The sequence below is a fragment of the Thunnus thynnus genome, chromosome 1, assembly GCF_963924715.1.
Source record: "Thunnus thynnus chromosome 1, fThuThy2.1, whole genome shotgun sequence".
Taxonomy (NCBI): Eukaryota; Metazoa; Chordata; class Actinopteri; order Scombriformes; family Scombridae; genus Thunnus; species Thunnus thynnus.
The window spans coordinates 7,773,436-7,792,898 of record NC_089517.1 but is presented as its reverse complement, the minus strand read 5'-3'; the positions used below and the strand labels follow the sequence as shown (position 1 = coordinate 7,792,898).

The 19,463-nt window shown below is 40.3% G+C and overlaps 1 protein-coding gene across 3 annotated transcripts in view; it reads left to right on the top strand.

The window, feature by feature from the left end:
- lrp4 (low density lipoprotein receptor-related protein 4) overlaps positions 1-19,463 on the top strand; it is a 118,662-nt gene that overhangs the window by 60,348 nt on the left and 38,851 nt on the right. For all 3 annotated transcript variants that reach the window (XM_067572624.1, XM_067572537.1, XM_067572705.1), the window contains exon 3: positions 13,611-13,727. In XM_067572624.1, coding sequence (XP_067428725.1) covers positions 13,611-13,727 — 117 coding nt within the window. The remainder of the gene's footprint in view (positions 1-13,610; positions 13,728-19,463) is intronic.

Genomic DNA, 19,463 nt, shown 5'->3' with positions numbered 1-19,463 from the left:
GCAAACAGTCTAATTGAGTCTGATTTATGTTTGTGTCTTCTATCTCATATCTGGTTTCTCAGTTTTTCCTGATCTCTCCTCCCAGTTCAAGGCAATAAAAATTATTAGCACACGCTGATACAGGTTGTTCATAACAACAGTAACCATAACAGATAGGACCGGATAACCTTGGAAGACTTATACATCTTCTGCTTTCACCATTTCAACATTCGTCTCTTCTCACCTCCTCCTCCTCCTCCCTCCCTTCCCTCGCTGATTCAGACCATCCTTCAAGTTATTTCTCTCTCTCTCTGCATTATAGTTACAATGCAGTAAGCACACACAAACACACAAACAGATTTGCGGACACACTGTCGGATTCCCGCTGAGTTTAAAGGGGTGAGGTTGTGAAAGAGTAAACGCTTTTGACCAGAGTGAGGAGGCAGGGGTGCAGAGGAAGGTGTGTGTGTGTGTGTTGTTGGGGTGGATGTGAGATGAAATGGAAGAGGAAATGATTCTGAAATCTCTCTTGTACGTGATTGAAAGCGCCGCATGAGGTTTGGCTTCCTCTGCTGCCGGCTCACACGAGTATGTGAGGTTTGGGGAACGGGTGTGTACTATAAACTCAAATACACACACACACAGGTATACACTCACACGTGCATTTGTTACACTAACTTGCGAGGACCCTCCGTTGGATGCATTTTCAGGATATCTGTCAGATATAACGGGGCTTCCAGGTGGCGTTAGATTTACCATATTCATGAGAAGAATCAATAACAACTTCACCACAGAAAATATTCTCAGACCTGTTTTTCTTTAATGTTTTTTAAAAAAAATGTATTTGAAGGCTGTGGAAGTTTCTGAAAAAAATAAATAGGCTATACATTTTTTTGTGTACTACTTTCTTGTTCCTTAAAACGATGTTGAAATGAAAGAAAGACACTCATTCACCATTTTGGAAAGGGAGCAAGGAGAAGTCAGTTTGTTGTCAGTTGCCTAGCGACAGTGTTCTCACAACTGAAACGCCAAGCATAGTGTGTATTTGACTTCCCATTTGGAAATCACAACCTCATAAGTTGAATTGCATAGCAGCATCGGTCCTAAAATAAATATTTTTAATTTCAGTGCTTGAAAAGTATGAGCCTTGAATACAGCTGAGAGGAAGTCTTTTTCTGACATGAATATCCACATTTAGACAAATTCAGGACATAAATGATACAGTCTGCCTATTATTTGATTATGAAACACAGACTTCATGTCCAGTTACATAATAACTTTCACAGATTTTGGTTATTTTGATAATTCTGTGTTAAACTGTGTTAAACTGTCTTTTCTCAAACCTACAGATGCCTTGTTTTCATGCCCTGAAAGTAAGTTTAGCTCAGATTTAAGTTCAACACTGCAATACATACCTAATTTACATGATTAAGGTCAGTTCTAACTTTCATCAGATCGTAATGATTGACCTTCAAGACCGTGTACCGGCCTAAATTGTGGGAGGTCACCGTGAACAGTCTGCACACATTATCTTGTAATGTGCTGAGGTTTGGAGTAAAAAAATCTCTCACCTCTCGACTCACAAGTTTATCAGACACGATTGATTTTTTTCTGACAGGAATCTATACAAATCTCATCTCATCGTCAGCAAAGAAAATCTCTAATCGGCAAATGTCATTTTGAATGTGTCAGATTTTGAAAGGCATTAAGTATATCAAGTAAAGATTATTTATAGAGCACATTTAAAAACAACTAGAATTTACCAAAGTGCTGTACAAATTATGGTATTATTGTATCTCTGGCTTAAACTAACTCTCATCTTAACTCTAAAGCCAAGACCAAACCTGAGACTAGTCCCTTGAAAAAGACAAGTGAGGACCGGTCACAGTGTCCTTACTCCAAATATCTAAAACTCAGACTGGTTCTCACAAGGGCAAAAAAATAAGAAATACCCCCTCCTTCCTTTAATCCACCACTCTCTGCAGTTATAGCCAATCAGAAAGCAGCTGTGACCACGGGAGCTCAACTGATCCGAAAACAGGAGCGGAGAAGATTAGGACCCCATTCCCTCCTTCTCTATGTGTCAATTTCTCCCTCCACCCCTTCATCTTCTCCTCTCTCCATACCTCCCTCTGTCCCCCGCATCCCTCTTCTCTCTCTGCCCTCTGACCACAGGAAACCTGCAAAACCCGACTCACTTTTCTTTTTTTTTTAATCCGAGACTTTCTCATTCATTTCTCACTATGTGGTTGAAATTCTTCCTTCAGTCAGTTCGTCGGCCTTCCTGTCTCTTTCTTCTCGTCTTGTTGTTTTCTCCGTCTGTCTTTTGGTCTCAAGATTTGACCGTAGTTGTTTGGACACATTAGCATAATCCTCCTCTTCTTTTTTCTTCATCCTCTGTTGGCCTCCTTCTCATTCCTACAACCCCCCCCCCCTTGCTCCTACCCCCGCCCAATGCTAGCTCTTTCCTCTCCTCCGCCCCCTTCCTAAATATTTACTCCCTGCTCAGTAAACGAGGCAAGCACACTTGTTCACACAGAAGAGGACATGATTAGAGGCTGATTGAGGGCAGAGAAAGAGACAGAAATAAGAAGAGAGACAAAGAGCTTGTTGGTCTGGGGCCTGGCTTTACCTTCTTTGTAAATCTTGTACTAGCTTGTTTGAGTAGGTTTTAAATGTGTTCTTTGCGTAAATAAATAAAGCCGAGGTGATGGGTCAGGGTTAAACAGGATCCATTATGCTGAGGGAGATTTCCATTTCTGTTTTGATTATAAAGCAGGTCTAGGTGCTAAATAAATACTGTGGAAGTATCAAAATGTCCATGGAGAAATGCACACAGCCTGTATTCAGACACTATGTCTTTTAACAAGCTGTTTGGACATCTGTAAGGTTGTGATGTCACAACTATATGGTCAGTGTTTCCCCCTACCTTTGCCTTGGAGGGGTGGCCCGCCCCCTCCTGAAAGAAACAACATATATTTATGTTATTTACCTAATTTATGTGCACCCCTTTCATTTCATTTCGCAATTTACTGGTGAGTTTTACCCAGAGCTCTGGTTTTACAGTAAGCTACAATCAGTTACCTGTGGTTGTCCTGGATGTGTGTCACTCAGAAAACAGTCAGCCAATCAGAAGTGAGGGGCATTGAGCAGTCACAAAATAGCCCGTTTCAAGCTGAGTAGGAGGAGGAGACAGAAGGGCTGCATCCATGGCTTGTACAGCTGTAACTAGGTGCTTTTTCACCATAAAAACACGCAGATTTTTGTAAATAGACCACAGGCATAATATGACCTCGTTAAAAAGTGCTATGTGGTACAATTAATCAAAAGAAGTGAATAGAAAGAGTAAAGAGTCGATAACTTGATGTGGCCCTCAATTAGAGTAAACATGATCAAGGTGGAGAATATTGGTTGATGTGTCTAAGTCTTGTTCACACATGTTAGAACTGATTTGATCATTTGCCGTCAGCATAAACTTTGTCAGCTTCGGCTCTTTGCTCTTGAAGAGCCATATCCTCTTTGTTTTTTTTGTGCTACAAAGCAATTTGGCAGATTTAACTTGTGCTCAGACTAAAGCCAGACTGATATGGGATTTTTGAGGCCTATAATGATAATGACATTGATAATTGACAGTTTTAAAATCCAGTCTAGTGACTGGGACATTTTACAGTTGAAAAATGAACTTGTCAGTGCTCTCTGATGGACAAACTATTTAATGGTGACAATGTTTCTAATTTTGGGATATTTTATGTTTAAGAGTGACAGCCTTGCAGGTCTTGTGTTATTGTCTGCTCAACTGTCTAAAATATGTTGTTTCAACTTGCATTTTGCATGCCAATGTATTGCATGGGCTGTAGTTCAGACTGACAACAGCAGTGTGTTGGTGTTAATGTGTTACCAGTTTGTAAATGAAATACGAAACATCAAATAAATTTGAGGACTTTGCACTGCTATCACTGCAGTAGTCATTCGCTTCTGTTTTTATGGGTAAACAGAAGAAATAACTCAATGCTACAGGCACAAGATAAGGTATTCTACCTGGAATATGCGCTTGCACATGTTTTATTGGACAACGCAGTGTATTGCCGGGTGCTGCTCATTGAAATGAAGGAGGACAGTTCTAACATTTGTTTGACTTCCCCTCAACATCCAGTGATCCATTGGCCTCCTTGACACCTCCATACTTCTCAGCTTCTCAGATGGTTTTAGTCGTACACGGTCACTTTACTATTTTTCTGTTCTCAGAATTGATGTGGTTTAAAAATCAATAAGCACCTTTAGCACTTGACAGAGATGAGGTAACCAGGGATATTTTTCATGACCATGATGTGACAGCTCCTCCTCAGGTCAGAGAGGTAAAAAATTTCCAAATTTAAGACAGAGTTGACCTCTAAAAAGAATACATTTGCTACAGGTTGGCAGCATTTTGGGTTTGTGCCAAACGACAAGGGATAGACAGCAAATTTAGATGAAGCTGTGTGATTTACATGAAGGACGTCAGTGGTCTAAGAATCAATCACCCACCGACTGCTGTGAGGATAAATGTGTCAGATGCTTTTTCTTTACTATACTTCATTTCATATCAGTCTAATTTCTAAAAATGTAACTACAGTAATTCCTTTAGATTTCTTGATTGCCAGATAAAATAAACATTTTCGCAGACGTCACCTCAGGCTCTGAGAACTTGCGGTATGAACTTGTTATTGTATCTGACATTTTATAGGCTAAATAATTAAAGGACAGATCTAATAAAAATGATTGATAGTTTGTTAGTTGCGGACATGACAGCAAAAGGCAAAGATATACAAAGCATTGCCAGGTGGAACTATTGCTAATTAAAAAAAAAAAAACGATACTGGCAGAGTAATAAGGGAGTTATCAAGATTTGATTGACTGTTGATGTTTCTTCAGCCAAAAAGAAATTTTGTAATGAATGAATGGTCTTCTGGGACTTTTTGGTAACTTGTTGATCATGTTGCTCTCAATGTGAAAAGTGTTGACATTGCTGATGTCTTAAGTAGAAACATGCATTCATCTAATGTCATTTAACCAGACAACCACAGCTGTTTGCTTTGGCTGAATCAGTTTTGTGTGTGTTGTTTGCATCTTTATTACCTGTCTGACATCTTCTAAAACCATCCTGTTATCAAAAATAGCTTCACTGACACACAGACAGTTAATTTGGTTGCCCCAAGGGATGGTCGCTTTGATCCAGAGCAAGGTATCTTCTTACAATCTGCTGGCCAGATCACCAAATAATTTGATATGAATGTCCCTGGTCACCTGAGAACGATGATTCAGGTGATCTTTCATCTAGCAGGCCACAATTTCCACTTGTACAAGAGATATTGAAATCTTTTACGGTCAATTTCCATGAAATTTACTAAGCACATCCACGGTCCAAAGAAAATTTCTAATGACCATGTGACCTATTTCCTTGCGCCACCATCGGAGAGACTGTAAGAATAGCTTGTCATCTACTTTATATATAGATTTGTGTCTTGTTCACTGATGTATTGAGGATTCTTATGAACATTGCACCCAATTTTGGAGACTTTAGATGTCTAATCTTGCTTGGAAACAAATATAGTATTAATGATAATGTGAGACTTGTGAGTTTATTTGCAATTTGTGCATATTCTTACAGGATATTGCATGTCTTTTTCTGACTCGAGGTTGTCTTTCTACCTCTTTTTGAAAGAATTTCCATTTGTTGTCAGCCTTTTTTGTAGCACCCCTTATCACTTTAATCCTTCCCTCCTGTTTATACCTGCAAAAATAATTATCCTCTGGCCAGTAAACCAGTCAAGTAGCCCAAGTATAATCTGTATAAAGAGATGGATTACCAGCTGCAGGTGGATGTCCAAAGGACACGCGAGGCAACATTAGAGAAATTATAAACTTCACTCCTAATCCTAATAGTCATATAATGTCATCATTAGACCGCATTAGAGTGTTTCCTGACATTCAGCCTCTTAAGAAAGAAACGAGTGGGGGTTTGCGTCTTGATGACAGCACTCAAGTGTTACTCGCTGGTGTCAAGCACTCAGCAGAGATTTGTCATGGCAACATGCAAATGTTTCTGCATTAATCTAGCGTGATGGGCAGTAAAATGTCTTGTTATGATGGTGTCGACGCAAAACTCACTCATGCACACACTGATGCCTGTTCTGCTGTTCATTCAGTTGAAGTACTGTACTGTTTTGAGGTACTTGTACTATATTTGATACTTGCTGCTAATACTTTTGTGCACTAGCAAAATTTTGAAAGCAAGACTCGTCCTTGTAAAGGAGTATTTTTACATCATGGTGCTGCTTTAAAGGACGGGTTCACAACTTCTCAAGTCTGTCTTAAAATAGCAGTCAGGTCATCCACAGTCCTCCGTATGTGCAAAAATGAAATTAAAAGTTTATGAGAGGCTAAGATGAATCTTCAGCTGTCCAAATTAATAAAATCAAGTAGATATATTTCAGTGTTACAATCTTTTTTAGTGCCAAAGTCCCAATTTTTGTTACTATATTTCCATAGCAACTCAACAGGGAAACACAAACAGGGAATTTGATGCTAAAAAGACTGTAAATGTGGCAGATATCCTCTTGATATGACTAACTCAGACGGTTAAAAGCTCATATAAGCTTCAAATAAACTTTTAAATGCATTTTCTTACAAAAATGACTGTGTGGACATGCTGTGGATTTTGGCCTCCATCACTTAGGCTACATTGAAAGTGAGTTTGAAAGGGATTCTTTTAATAGCCGGTATGAACAGGAACAGGATGATTACAGTGAGGAAAACCTCTTTCAGTGTTCAGACACAGGAGAAAATATAAAGATGGATAAAAAGTGACATCCAGGTTCTGGTTGGGAGTTTTGAGGTAATTTGTTTGATACATCAGACTATGATTTATAGTCATATATATATATAGTCTTATATACAAGATTGATGTCAGCCTCAGAAAGTCGGTGTACCTGATTCTGCAGTAGGTTTTTTCGGTTTTGATGGGTTTATAAATGCCGAGTGGCGTTGCGGCCCGGGCGAGGCAGGAGGTCTATTTACTGTAGAGGTGGAGGAGGACGGTAGAAAGCCCATCACACAGGCCGCCGCCCGGACACTCTGCCAAGAAAAACTGTGCTGGCAGCGCCGCTGTGCTCTGACGGACTGAAATATGCGCTGGCTACCGACCAGAGCTGCCTAGAATCAGATAAGCCGCCTCTGTCGGGATCGGCTGTGAGAGGAAAATAAAGAGCGAGTAGAGAGGAGGAGGAGAGACTGAGATGGATGAGAGGGACAGAGGGGATTTGTTTTGAGTTTGAGGGCGGTGTCGGGGCAGGAACGAGGGAAATACTTTTAAATTGATAAAAGTAATACATGTGAAGGCTTTATAAACTATTAAAATATCAGAAAAATGTAATTCAAACATGTTATGATGGGGTTTGATGTGCTGCATGCACACTTTTTTGACTTGCGTGACCCAGATTAGTGGTACAGTGGTCTGCTTGCCCCCAACAGTTAAATCATGCATTCAAATCCACAATTAGAAATGTTTTGTTTTCGGTTTGCGAAACGAAAGAAAAATCTATTCGACTTGAATACTGCAGATGTGGCTCGTTGGAGCCTTCAGGAAAAGAAATAAAGAAGCAAAACTGAGACGTGAGAAGTGAAGAGAGAAGTAGAAACCAGAGAGCAGCGTGAAGAAATGTTTGGAGCTTCAGAGGAGAATCTCTTTACATGCAAGAACATGAATAATTTGTGAACAGAGTGTATCAAAAAAGTGAAGGAGGTGAGAGACAGTCAGGGGAGTCAACTCAGTTACAGCTAAGTTTAGTAGTTGTCTCCAAACTTGCTGAATCTGTCTGTTGGCTATGCCTATCTGTACATGCTTATACTTTATAATTCTGTCCACATCTCATACAAAGTCTCCACTAATGCAGATGCAGTCATGATCTGAAAGGCTGCAAGAAAAAAATCACAGTGACCTTTAGCCACTTCTTATAGTTTTACCTGAAAAACTTAAGCTTGAAACCAAAAAGACGTCGGTATCCTGATGTGACATCACACCAAGTAGCTTCTTCCTGTAAAGAGGTGTTTGTCAAGGCAACTTTTGATATAAAAAATATAATAAAAAGGAGAAAAGCAGCAGCTACATGGAAGGACTGATGTCTCTGTCAAAGTGTTTAACAAACACACGGCGTTGAAAGGTGTCGAGCTCGACTTTAATATTTTCACACACAGGTTGTTGCTGTTCGTTCTTGGCAGTAGCTGTTTTTTTTTTTTTTTGCCTTTCATGTTTTTTTTTTTTAAACGTATTTATTTGCGAGACATATTTTTCAGTCTCTGGCAGCGACATCAAGGTGCCCTTTCCCCCCCCACACACACAGTTTACCCTCAAAAACCCGCTGCTGTGAAGCTCTGTAGTTTGTCATACAGGTGTACATGTGTGTGTGTGTGTTTGTCTGGCTGCTTAATGTCAAACACGGAGCCAAAAGAACTTTTTTTTTCAAAAAAAAGGACACAGATCTCCAGATTTCCACTGTGAGTAAGTGTTTCCAGTAGAGACGACAGTAATCTGGAGGTGAAACGACCTGTTTTTTGGACTGAAAGAGAAAACCTTTATTAAAGCTCCTCGGATGAAATATTCTCGTTTTAGACGCGCAGACGTCCTCTATCGCTCTTTAGGGTCCACATCTGTTTTTCAGTCAGACACAGTGTCCTCTCTCCCTCTCCATCTCTCTCTCATCTGTCCATCCCATTCATCCATTGAGTCAGCGTGATAAGCGATGTTTAGGCAGATATATCGGTCCCATTAGAGCCACTTGATTCTGCTGTAGTACAGTAAAGGGGAGGCCATTAACTCTGCTGCTCAAGGCCACTTAAAGACACACACATACATCTTCTTAAAGACACGGAACACACACACACACACATACACACACAAGCCAGACATGTACGAGCCAGACATGTACATTCTCGCTTGGATACAGTCGATAAGCGTGCAAAAATAGACGTGGCTATTTTCAGTTCATCTATGGAGAGAAGTAAAGGATTTATCACAGTTTATATTGAATATTAGAAAAATCAAACCTGTTTTTCTCCGCTACAGTTATCCGCTTTGGCATCAGTGTGTCGAATCTGAGCGTGTTGAGACAAAATCTCAGGTGAAAATCCTTTAAAACCGATATGATCTTATTAAAAACAGTATTAAATATGTTGTTTTCAGTGTCTGTAAAATGTAAGAGAAAAAAAGCAAACTCTCATCACGAGTTACGACAGAAGTGCTCAGATTGCTCACTGTGATGTCACACTAACATTCACACTCGCTATATGAAGGAAAAGATAAATTCACTCATCGGTATCGTCATTTACTTTTCTATCAGTTGACAGAACGATCGATCGAGATCGAGCAATAAACAGTTTTAACAGGCAGTGACTGTGTGTGTGTGTGTGTGTGTGTGTGTGTGTGTGTGTGTGTGTGTGAGGGGGAAAGAGAGAGAAAGGGGGAAGAGAGAAAGAGAGATGATGATGGGAATGGCAGGTGTGTGTTTGTGTGTGTGTGTGTGAATGACCTGTGGAATGCAAGTGGGAATTCTGTAACGCGGATGAGAAAAGCCCATGGGTGAAGGTCAGTGTGTGTGTGTGTGTGTGTGTGTGTGTGTGTGTGTGTGTGTGTGTGTGTGTGTGTGTGTGTGTGTGTGTGTGTGTGTGTGTGGTAAACGTTCTGGGGGAAATATTTCGTAAAGGCGTCGCAGCGTGACCGAGACAAACATTCTGTGTGTGTGTGTTTGTGTTTTTTCTATCACCTGGAAGGGTCACGCTGGGCTGCTGAGGAAGTCGAACAAGCAGTTCTGTTTTTTTTAATCCAGATTTTTAGGAAACATTTTTAGCAAACAAGTCAGAAACATATCATGCATGTGTTTCTATCATCAACTGTTATGTGATTATACTCCGGAGGATGTGACGGTATTATATAATTAATGAAGCAATGCGGGAACAGAATGTGTTGCACATCTGTTCTCTTGTGAATTAATGCATCATTCTGTCTGTGCTCTTACTTTTTTATCGTATTTTTAAAAAAAATACATCATCAATATTATGGATGTTCAGCGCACAGGTTCCCCCTTTTTCTTTTGGAAGTGGAAAAGCATTCTGGGAATCGTAGGAATGAGGAAGGTTGGAGTTCAAGTGAAAAAACATCATAAAACGATTCCTAGAATGCAAAGAACAACAAGCGGCGGACAAAGTTAAGGATAAGGGGAGGGGGGAGGGGGGGGCTCTTGTGAGTGAGTGTGTTAATTAATGTGTGTATGTGTGTGTGTGTGTGTGTGTCAGCCTCAGAGGAATGCAGCGGTAGCAAGCGGAGCAACGCTGAGCTGAGCAGAATCTGTGTGATAAGAGAGATCAAAGTGCCCAGAGACCTCATCAACCTTCCCTAGCATGCTCCCCGCTGATCCACCTGATACCAGGATCAAGCCCCACCTACCGCGTGCACGTGTGTGTGTGTGTGTTTGTGTGTGTATGTGTGTGAGAGAGAGAGAGAGAGAGAGAGAGTAGTATTTATTTGCATAGATTCTGCATCTCTCCCAATTTGTGTGCCTAGACAATTCTCTACTGTTTATTTAGCTTGCGATGCATTTTACGACAGCTCCTCTCTTCTTCTTCTTCTTCATCGGAATTATTTATTGAAATGTCGTTTTTTTTCTCTCCTTGTTGGTCGAGACCATAAATCTGCTCACAGCTGGTCAGACGTGCGTCCAAAACGCATCAAACCGCGTCAGCTGACAAAAAAAAAGAGCTTTCCAGACGACGCGCAGGTGTCTCTCACAATGTTTCACCAGTGGATCTGTGGGAATTCTCCTCCCAGTTCAGTTCCAGCTTATTGCAGCAGTTCTGGCAAATAACCGAACCCCGAATTTGTGTTTTGAAGGCGAATCATAACAACAGAGAGGAAAGTGTGAATGTTAGGCTGGAACATACCGGTGGTTTTGCATGTTTCAGTCTGGAGGAAACGGTTGATAATTTTTTAATTTGATTTTGATTGTTTGTGTCAAAACTAAATGAAAAATGTAGTTTAAATTGCACTCAAGCGTTGTTTTCATTATTTATTAGCCTGCTGATTAGTTCTTGATTAACAGATTAATCATTTTGTTCTGTAACACGTCAGAAAATTAAAAATGAAATATCTGAATTGTTGTTTTGTGCTACTAACAGACATTTACCATCATAGAAGATTAAAACAAATTAGACAAAACTGCAACGGTTAGTCGATTAATCGATTAATCGCCGAGTATTCAGTTAATCACCAACTACTTTGATGATTGATTCATTGTTTTGAGTCATTTTTCAAGAAGAAAAAGTCAAAATTCTCTAATTCCAGCTTCTCAAATATGAATATTTTCTGGTTTATTTAGTCATCTATAATAGGAAACTGAAACTGGAGTAAACTGGAGAAGAGATGATGCCACCTTATGCTTTTGGGATACAATGATCAACATTTTTCAACATTTTCTGACATTTTATAGGCCAAACAATTGATTAATGGAGAAAATAATTGACAAATTAATCAATAGTGGAAATAATCGTTGGTTACAGCTCTAATAATTTTTCCAAAAAAAAAAAAAAAATTAAAAAATGCACCTTTCCAAACATTTTTCTTTGCTTTGTCAACATTTCAGTCTGTTATTTCTCAGCAAAGTTTTCATGATATGGGGTCATTTTCACAAATCCAAAAATCTATTATTGGCTTTAGGGAGTAAAAAAACCACTGATGATCCTCCGTATGTTCTGAGAACATCAAATCCAGAATTTGAGCATCATGAAAAGATTATTGTATTGTTTTCTTGCTTTAAAAAGATGGCTTTAATCATTTATATTTTTGTTGATACCTCGGAGTTATTTCCATCTTGTATCATTTCCTTCTTTTTTTTTGAACCTAACCCATGTAAGCCAAAGGAACGCTACGTAGTGACCTTGAGTTAAGGACTCTTTATTTGTCATCTCCACGTTAAATAATGAAAAACAATAAAAGGGTCGCTCTTTGGCAGCAGAAGTCAACCTTAATGTTTTTAATGCACCGCATGGGAATAAAACTGAAGCCAGCGGATGCCTGAAGGGAAACAAATAAAGAAATTGATTGCAGTAATGTATTATACAGTATATGCAAATAGAGCCAAACCAGCAGTGTGGTCATGCAGTTTCAGACAGGAGAGTTCATCTGAAGGGGAAGAAGAATATAAAGAAAGAATATTTAGGGGTGAGCGAGCTCTGTTTGCTTATATGTCTCACTCTCTCTCTCTTCTCTCTCTGAATAATGTTATATCCATGCAGGGGTATGTGGGTCAGTGGGGCTTTACTTCTCCTGCAGCCCAGCGCCACACCCCGACACACACACACACACACTCACTTAATTCACCCCACTCGTCCGCCGCCTGTCTGCCTCGGCGGTTAACTCTCGCCGCGTGACGTCATACATTTTTCATAAAGTCTGCGCAGCCTAGTCAATATTTCATATCTGGTATCGACAGGCGAGTGAGAGTCCACTGTAAGGACTTTACTGCTCCCTCTCCTCCTTCCTCCCTCCCTCCCTCCCTCCCTCCCTCCTCCTCCTCCCTCTCCATCCCTCTCTAATTAAATTAGCTCTGTCTGGGGATGACAAAGGGCCAGTCATTCGGGCTCTGCTTAGATAGCGAGTAGCTGCACTTAGAGCGGATATGAAGTTAAGCAGGAATGCGCTGAGCTGAAGTCGAGCTCCGTGCAGCTCGACTCTCCGGGTCTCAGGGTAAGAAGGTGGGGACGGTGTGAGGGTGCAGGATCCGGATCAGCTGAGACCAGGCAAGAGAATAAAACCTTGTGAATTGAAACTGCGCTCGTCAAACTCTACTGTAGTCAGAAGCCACGCGGGAGAGATGACTGTAACACTGGTTAAGGCTTCATTGTGTTGGATTAACGTCACCACTGGTTCACTTTACTCACTTTTAATACACTTTATTATTCATTCATATTGACACAATTTAGCCAAGATTTAGCCAAAAGGATAAAATAATATATAGAAGGTAACACTTTACTTTAAGTGCCCCTGTTTAGCATTAATTAGCAATATATAAACATTTAATAAAATGCTTATAACTCACTATAATGTCATTGTAAGCAGATGTGTGGACATTTTATAGTTTTTATTAGTGTACAGTATTTGTCAACCATTATAATTTTCCTCTAACAGACATATTTTATTCTATTATAAATGTATTTTCTATGTTGTCATTCATATAATGTGATGTCATAATGATGTAATGTTAAAATTCAACACTTTAGGTTGAGAATTAATCTGAATATGTGTCAGAACTTCAACAAGAATGTGCATAAGAATGTATTTGCTCCCTAAAATCTCTCTTATCTCATACAAACATAAAGAATAATAGTAGTAACTGTAGTAGAATAAATGACATGAATGATAACAAAAATTATATTCCACTTTAAGGAAATAAAGCAAAAGGCATAACGACATAAAAGGTTGAAACAACTCATATTATAGCTCTCTTAAAACTAACTGCGAACTCTCCTCTCCTGTTTTCTTCCTCCTATCGGCTTCACAGGTTGTTTACTTGTTTGTTCACGCTAACGGACTTGTTTGTTTGCAGTGCTTCCCACCTGCTCGCCGCTGGACTTCCACTGTGACAACGGAAAATGCATCAGACGCTCCTGGGTGTGTGACGGAGACAACGACTGCGAGGACGACTCGGATGAACAGGACTGTCGTAAGTACACTTCCTGTCTGTCTTGTCAACACAAACAATCAGCGGCGGTCACATTGATATGAGCCTTGACACACGCACACACACACGTGCACGCGCACACGCGCAGCACATAGTCGACCCACTCTGTCAGGCTCAGGGGAGGGATGAGTTATTAAAGCGGACAGATGTTGGAGGCAGCCGTGTGCAATGAGGTGTTTGTTTTGAGTCTGAAGGAGTTGCCTGCCTGGCTGTCGGACTCACAAACACACACACGCACACACATACACACACACGCACACACACACACTGATGAGAGGTCAGCACCGCCGCAGTAACCGCACAAGACATTTTCTGAACTTTGCCCTCAGTTTATCCTCTTCCTCGTTTGATTTGTGGAGTTTATGTGTGTGTGTGTGTGTGTGTGTGTGTGTGTGTGTGTGTGTGTGTCTGTCTGCATTGAACCCAAAATACCCCTCAGCTGCCTGCAAGGCGAAACGCAGCAGGGTGAAGTAAAGAGTGTGTCTATTTCTGCCGGGGTATTTATGTATCTATGCATCGCTGCCTGGTGTGTGTGTGTGTGTGTGTATTTCTATCTTTGCGAGGACATATTTAAGTTTATGGCAGCGAGAATAGTTTTGGAAAGTGACGACGTTTTTTTTCTGCACCTTAAAGCTGTTTGAAACTCGAAACTGGGGTTTTAGTGTTAAAGGGGCGCTCCGCCTATTTTACACATGAAAGCCAGTTAACCTGTCATGACTCTTCAGATTGTGATTGTATATGGTAGCTAGCGGTTGTGCCAGCTGGTCTCACCTCAGGATCCAGAATTTCTCTTAGACGTTAGGTCACTGTCGACCAACTTAACAACCGCTAGATTTCCATCCATCCATCCGTTCATCCATCCTGCCTGCGGATTCAAACCCACAACCTTCTTGTTGTGGGGAGACAATAATAACCACTACTTCCCCTTTCACAAAATAAAACATTTAGGTTTAAAACTCAATAAAATAAGAAGCATCGGAGTGAGAGAGTGCAATTTTTCTCCCCATTTCAAAGTTATTTATTTATTTATTTATTGTTGACAAAAATGACCAAAATGCTTAATGAGAATGAACACTTTTAGACTACTAGAAGCACTGGTATAAGGTGTTTCATGCCTGATGATGCCAATAGAGACTATATATTCATAACGGAAAACCTGCCTTACAAACTGGCAGAGAGGCTCTAGTAGATATATGGTTGTGGTTGCATTATGGGAAGTGTAGGATCCAATATTTTTTTGGAGCATGACCCATAGTAGAGACTAAAAGTCAAGACATCTTGGTCTCTGCTGCTTCGATTTCAAACGTACTTTTTTTAACGTGTGTCTGGTGAGTCCCTCGTTTACATCAACAGGCAGTATTAAATTGCAGGAGTACTCCTTTAAGATTTGGGGTTAGAGGGTCAACAAGAAGGTCCTCACAAGTGTAGAAGAACAAACGTGTGTGTGTGTCGTTTCATCAGATGTGTAATTAGTGTGAACGCATCGTCCGCTTTTAGCCTCTAATGACTCAGAAGGCTGCTGCATGTGTCTGGTCTGATCCATGCGGACGGACGCAGGGACGCGAGCCAGTCGTTCAATCCCGTCATCGGTATCAGTACGGTGGGCGATGCAGTTTAATCACACTTAACACTGTTTGTGCGGACAGAAATAGTTACAGGGAGTGATGTATCCCTGATGGAAACAACACGTGGCCAGAAAGAGACTTTAACTTTTATCTAAACATCAGTACAGCGTGTTGTTCTCCTGTATACATTGGAGTCACAGTAAAAGCTTGAGCGTAAATGATTTTTCCGTGACTATCAACACTTAAATCAAGAAGCCGACCATTAATAACAAATAGTTATACTATTGGATGTGATGGAAAAGGTTCTGATCTTTCAAACAATCGGAAGACAAACGAGGATTCTGCAAACTTAGCAAACACACACACAGACAATAGATCTTTGTAAAAGCACTTGTACAAGATGTGTCAAATATGCTGCACAAGAGGACTTTTTAAAATTATTATTATTATGATTTTGTCTTTAATTGATAGTTCATAGTAGAGAGGCAAAACGGAGATAGTTTCATATTAGCCCTAAGGCTACCATGACCCTTGACAATGACCTCCAAACAAACCTGTTGGAGGCGCTAGATGACAATTCAAAGGATCCCTAAACCAATTAGGAATCATCCTCTGGTGACCATGAACATGTGCACCAAACTTCATTTGCAATCCATCCAGTATTGTCAAGATATTTCACTCTGGACTAAAAGTGCTGAACCAGCAGACTTACTGACGTTGCCATCCATCGAGCCATGACAGTAGTGTGCCAATAAATTCGAAGATGACTACTTTAAATGATCGAGATTGTTAATGGTTAATAGTGGCATCTGTATTAAAAGGTAAGTTAAGCAGCTTGAGGCTTAAATAACATCTCTTTCACTGATTTTTGACAGTGATTGCTCTCTGTAATACCTCCTCCTTATAGTCTCAGACCTCATGTAGTTTATGTGAACAGCAGGTACAGGTTAGCTCTTTCTCTTCTCAAAGGCTTTATTGTTTTTATCTGTTCGTTATCCTGTGATGTGTGTTGACCCACATACTGTATCAGCAGCCAGACATTGAATCACTTCCTGATGGGGGGTCCGTCTACCGCGAGCCGGCTATGAATTTTTCATCTTCTCGCAGAGTAAACCTCCCTCCCTCCCTCCCTTTTCCCTCCCCCAAACTACTTATTATTTTATGCTTCTTTCTTTCTCTCTTCAGTTTTTCAGCCCCAGTCTGTCTTTTTTTTTTTTTTACCTCGCAAACACTTTTTCTGTTGTGTCTCCTCGCGATGGTTTTATTTCATTATTTAGAGACAGGGAGAACAATCCTCCACGCTCGGCTGGAACCGAAGCAGTTGTCAAAAGTTTTCAAGACAAACAGAGACTCAGGTGCGTCTCGGTGCAGATGTTTGAACATGAGATGTTCAGAATTCTTGAAGTTTAAAAGATATTTCACAGAAAAAAACACAACACCACATACACACACACACACACACACATGCAGGAAGGCTGGTAATGACTCCCCGTGACCTTTGCCCTTTGACGTTCGGCTGCCGTGTGAATGATGAGCGTCTTGAGGGCTTGTTGACCTTCGACCTCTTTCTGTTTACCTCGCTGATGGGAGGGGAGAAAGAGCATGGGAGAGAGAGAGAGAGAGAGAGAGAGGGAGAGGGAGAGGGAGAGAGAATCAATTATTTTCCAACAAATTGAATAATAGATTAAATGAGTGTATTTGTCGATAGTGTGAGGGAAAATTAAATTTTCATTCGGACCAGCCGGTGGACTTTTGTGGGTTTTTCTCCTTTTTTGGGAAGGGCGTTCTGGCTGTTGAGAGTCCAACAGATAATCAGCCGAGACGAGCTTATCACAGATTTATCATATCGTCATATATGTCGGCTGATAACAACAAATTACAGATATTCCAAAGATACGTTTGAAGTTTCTCTTTCACTTGTAAAACGTACAGCTCTGCACATATCTTTGTCATAATTATTTAATAACTAAATGTAAGGGATGGTTCTAGATGGTTTTAGATTATGTGCGGGGATTTCGAGATATCACCTTTTAGAACAAAGAACTCCTGCATGTTGTCTTCTATGTTTGCAATTAGAGGAGATTTATTTATTGGGGAGTTCCCAATAAATCTCCTCTAATTGCAAGCACAGAAGACAACATGCAGGAGTTCTTTGTTCTATTATCGTCAGACCGTGGACTCCTCCGACTCAGCTGCAGGTGCGCAAAAGTTCTGCTCCTTTAGATATCACCTTCTGATATTTCTGTTTCCAACACAATAGAAGTGAATATAATCCTGTTTGTTGTCTCTCTCTACAAGACCTCACTGTCGACACTTTGTACCGGGACTATTTATTCAGTACATAGAGGTATCAGGGAAAACCGGGCCGTATGATTTCTCAATGCTTTGAGCAGCACAAACACGATTCTTCATTGTTTTGTGCAGCTGCAGAAATCTCAGATATCTGAAAACCTCGACACATAAAATTGAAACTGTCTGAAAAATGTGTTTTTTGGGTAAACTGAACTTTGACCATTGATAGAACTGTGGTCTTATTGATACTGTGAACACCTGCTGCCAACAGGAATATATATTTAAGGGCGTTTACATATTGAAAAATGGTAAACTGTAGGTTAAATACTCAGATTTTGTGTGTTTTCATGAAAATAGTCCATTATTTGGCAAAGACGTTATAAATATACCCAACAAATACGAATATCAGCTGTGTAATGTGACCTCATATAAAATATAACATATACAGTGTCAAAGCGTCTTGAATTGATCCGCTCTGCCGGTTGAATCATGTCAATCATGTCTCCAGTAGTTTTGAGTCCCGCTGTGAATCTGCAACAAAACCTCGAGAAGAGATGGAAAAAATCTATCTGAAATAAAAGGAAAGGCTTCATCTTCTTCTTCTTCTTCTTCTTCTTCATCCATCCCTCCTTTCTGTCTGTCCTTATCTGTTTCTGTTTGTCTCAGCTGTCTAACACTCACACACAGCAGTGATAAATTATAGATTACCTCCCGCTCGGGGCCATCCATCATCGGTTCTCCTTGACGAACCTGTTTACTCGGCCCCGGGGCGAGCACGGCCCGGGATTCGCCATCGATTTTTTGCGGTCGTAACAGTAGAAGACGGTGTTTCTAAAAAATCCATTCGGTCTTTTATCAACGTAGGTATGATTAAAGAAGCGAGGCGGAGGAGCTGTTTGGATAAATGAAAGGGTTTGAACCTGAAACATTCTCAGTGTCTCGGTGCTAAAAGTTCAGCGGAGGGAGTGACTCGTGTCTAACTGAATCATCGAGGCTGTTGGCATGAATGACAGACGTGTCTTTTATCTCCAGGTTGTCTCAAGGTTAACTGACATTTCCCTTATATAAAGCAGCCAGGATTTTTAATAAGGCATAAAACAAAGCTGCTGGAGGTCAGGTTCGGTAGGTTAAAGTAGTTTGAATTCAAACTGGTTTCAAATTAAAATGATGTCATCATGATCATTTCAGCTTATTAAGGTTGTAGTTTTGAACCAGTACTGGATTGGACTTTGTTTCAGCAGATAACCAACGTACAAGGATCAGGACCAAAAAAAACATGACCAGGACATCCCTGCTGCATGTTGTTTAAACACGATGGACAAAGAGGAATGTCATTCTTCCTTCTCATGTTTTGTGCAGCAGGTTTTGATTCCAGTCACACAAACCCAAAAACCCCAGAATCAGGTAATAGCAGGATGTCCAACTTTTGTGTGGGAGGATGGAGAATATTTATATTTCCAACATGTTCCAGACAGTCTTTGACAAAATACTGCTAAACACAACACTTTCATCTTAATCCTCACGCACAACCCTTTCAAGGGTCGGTATACTGCCTGCCTCCTGCCTTTTGATTAGTCAGGAGAATTGTCTGTTCGGGCTTTTTGTTTATAGAAGTATAGCCCAATCAATACCGGATTTTGAGGCTAATACCAATATAGATAATTTAGAGTAAAAAATGAACTATAGGCCAGTATTTGTAACCTTTCATAGGAGTTTTTTGTGAAGAGTTATGACAGCATAATGTAGAGAAGCAGGGTATTTTTAAGTTGAATTGAAGTTCTTCTAACTGATGTCTGCTTGTGAGGTCAACAGGGAAAAGGATTGAAACAGAGGAAGTGCACATTTTGGTTAAAAATGTTAG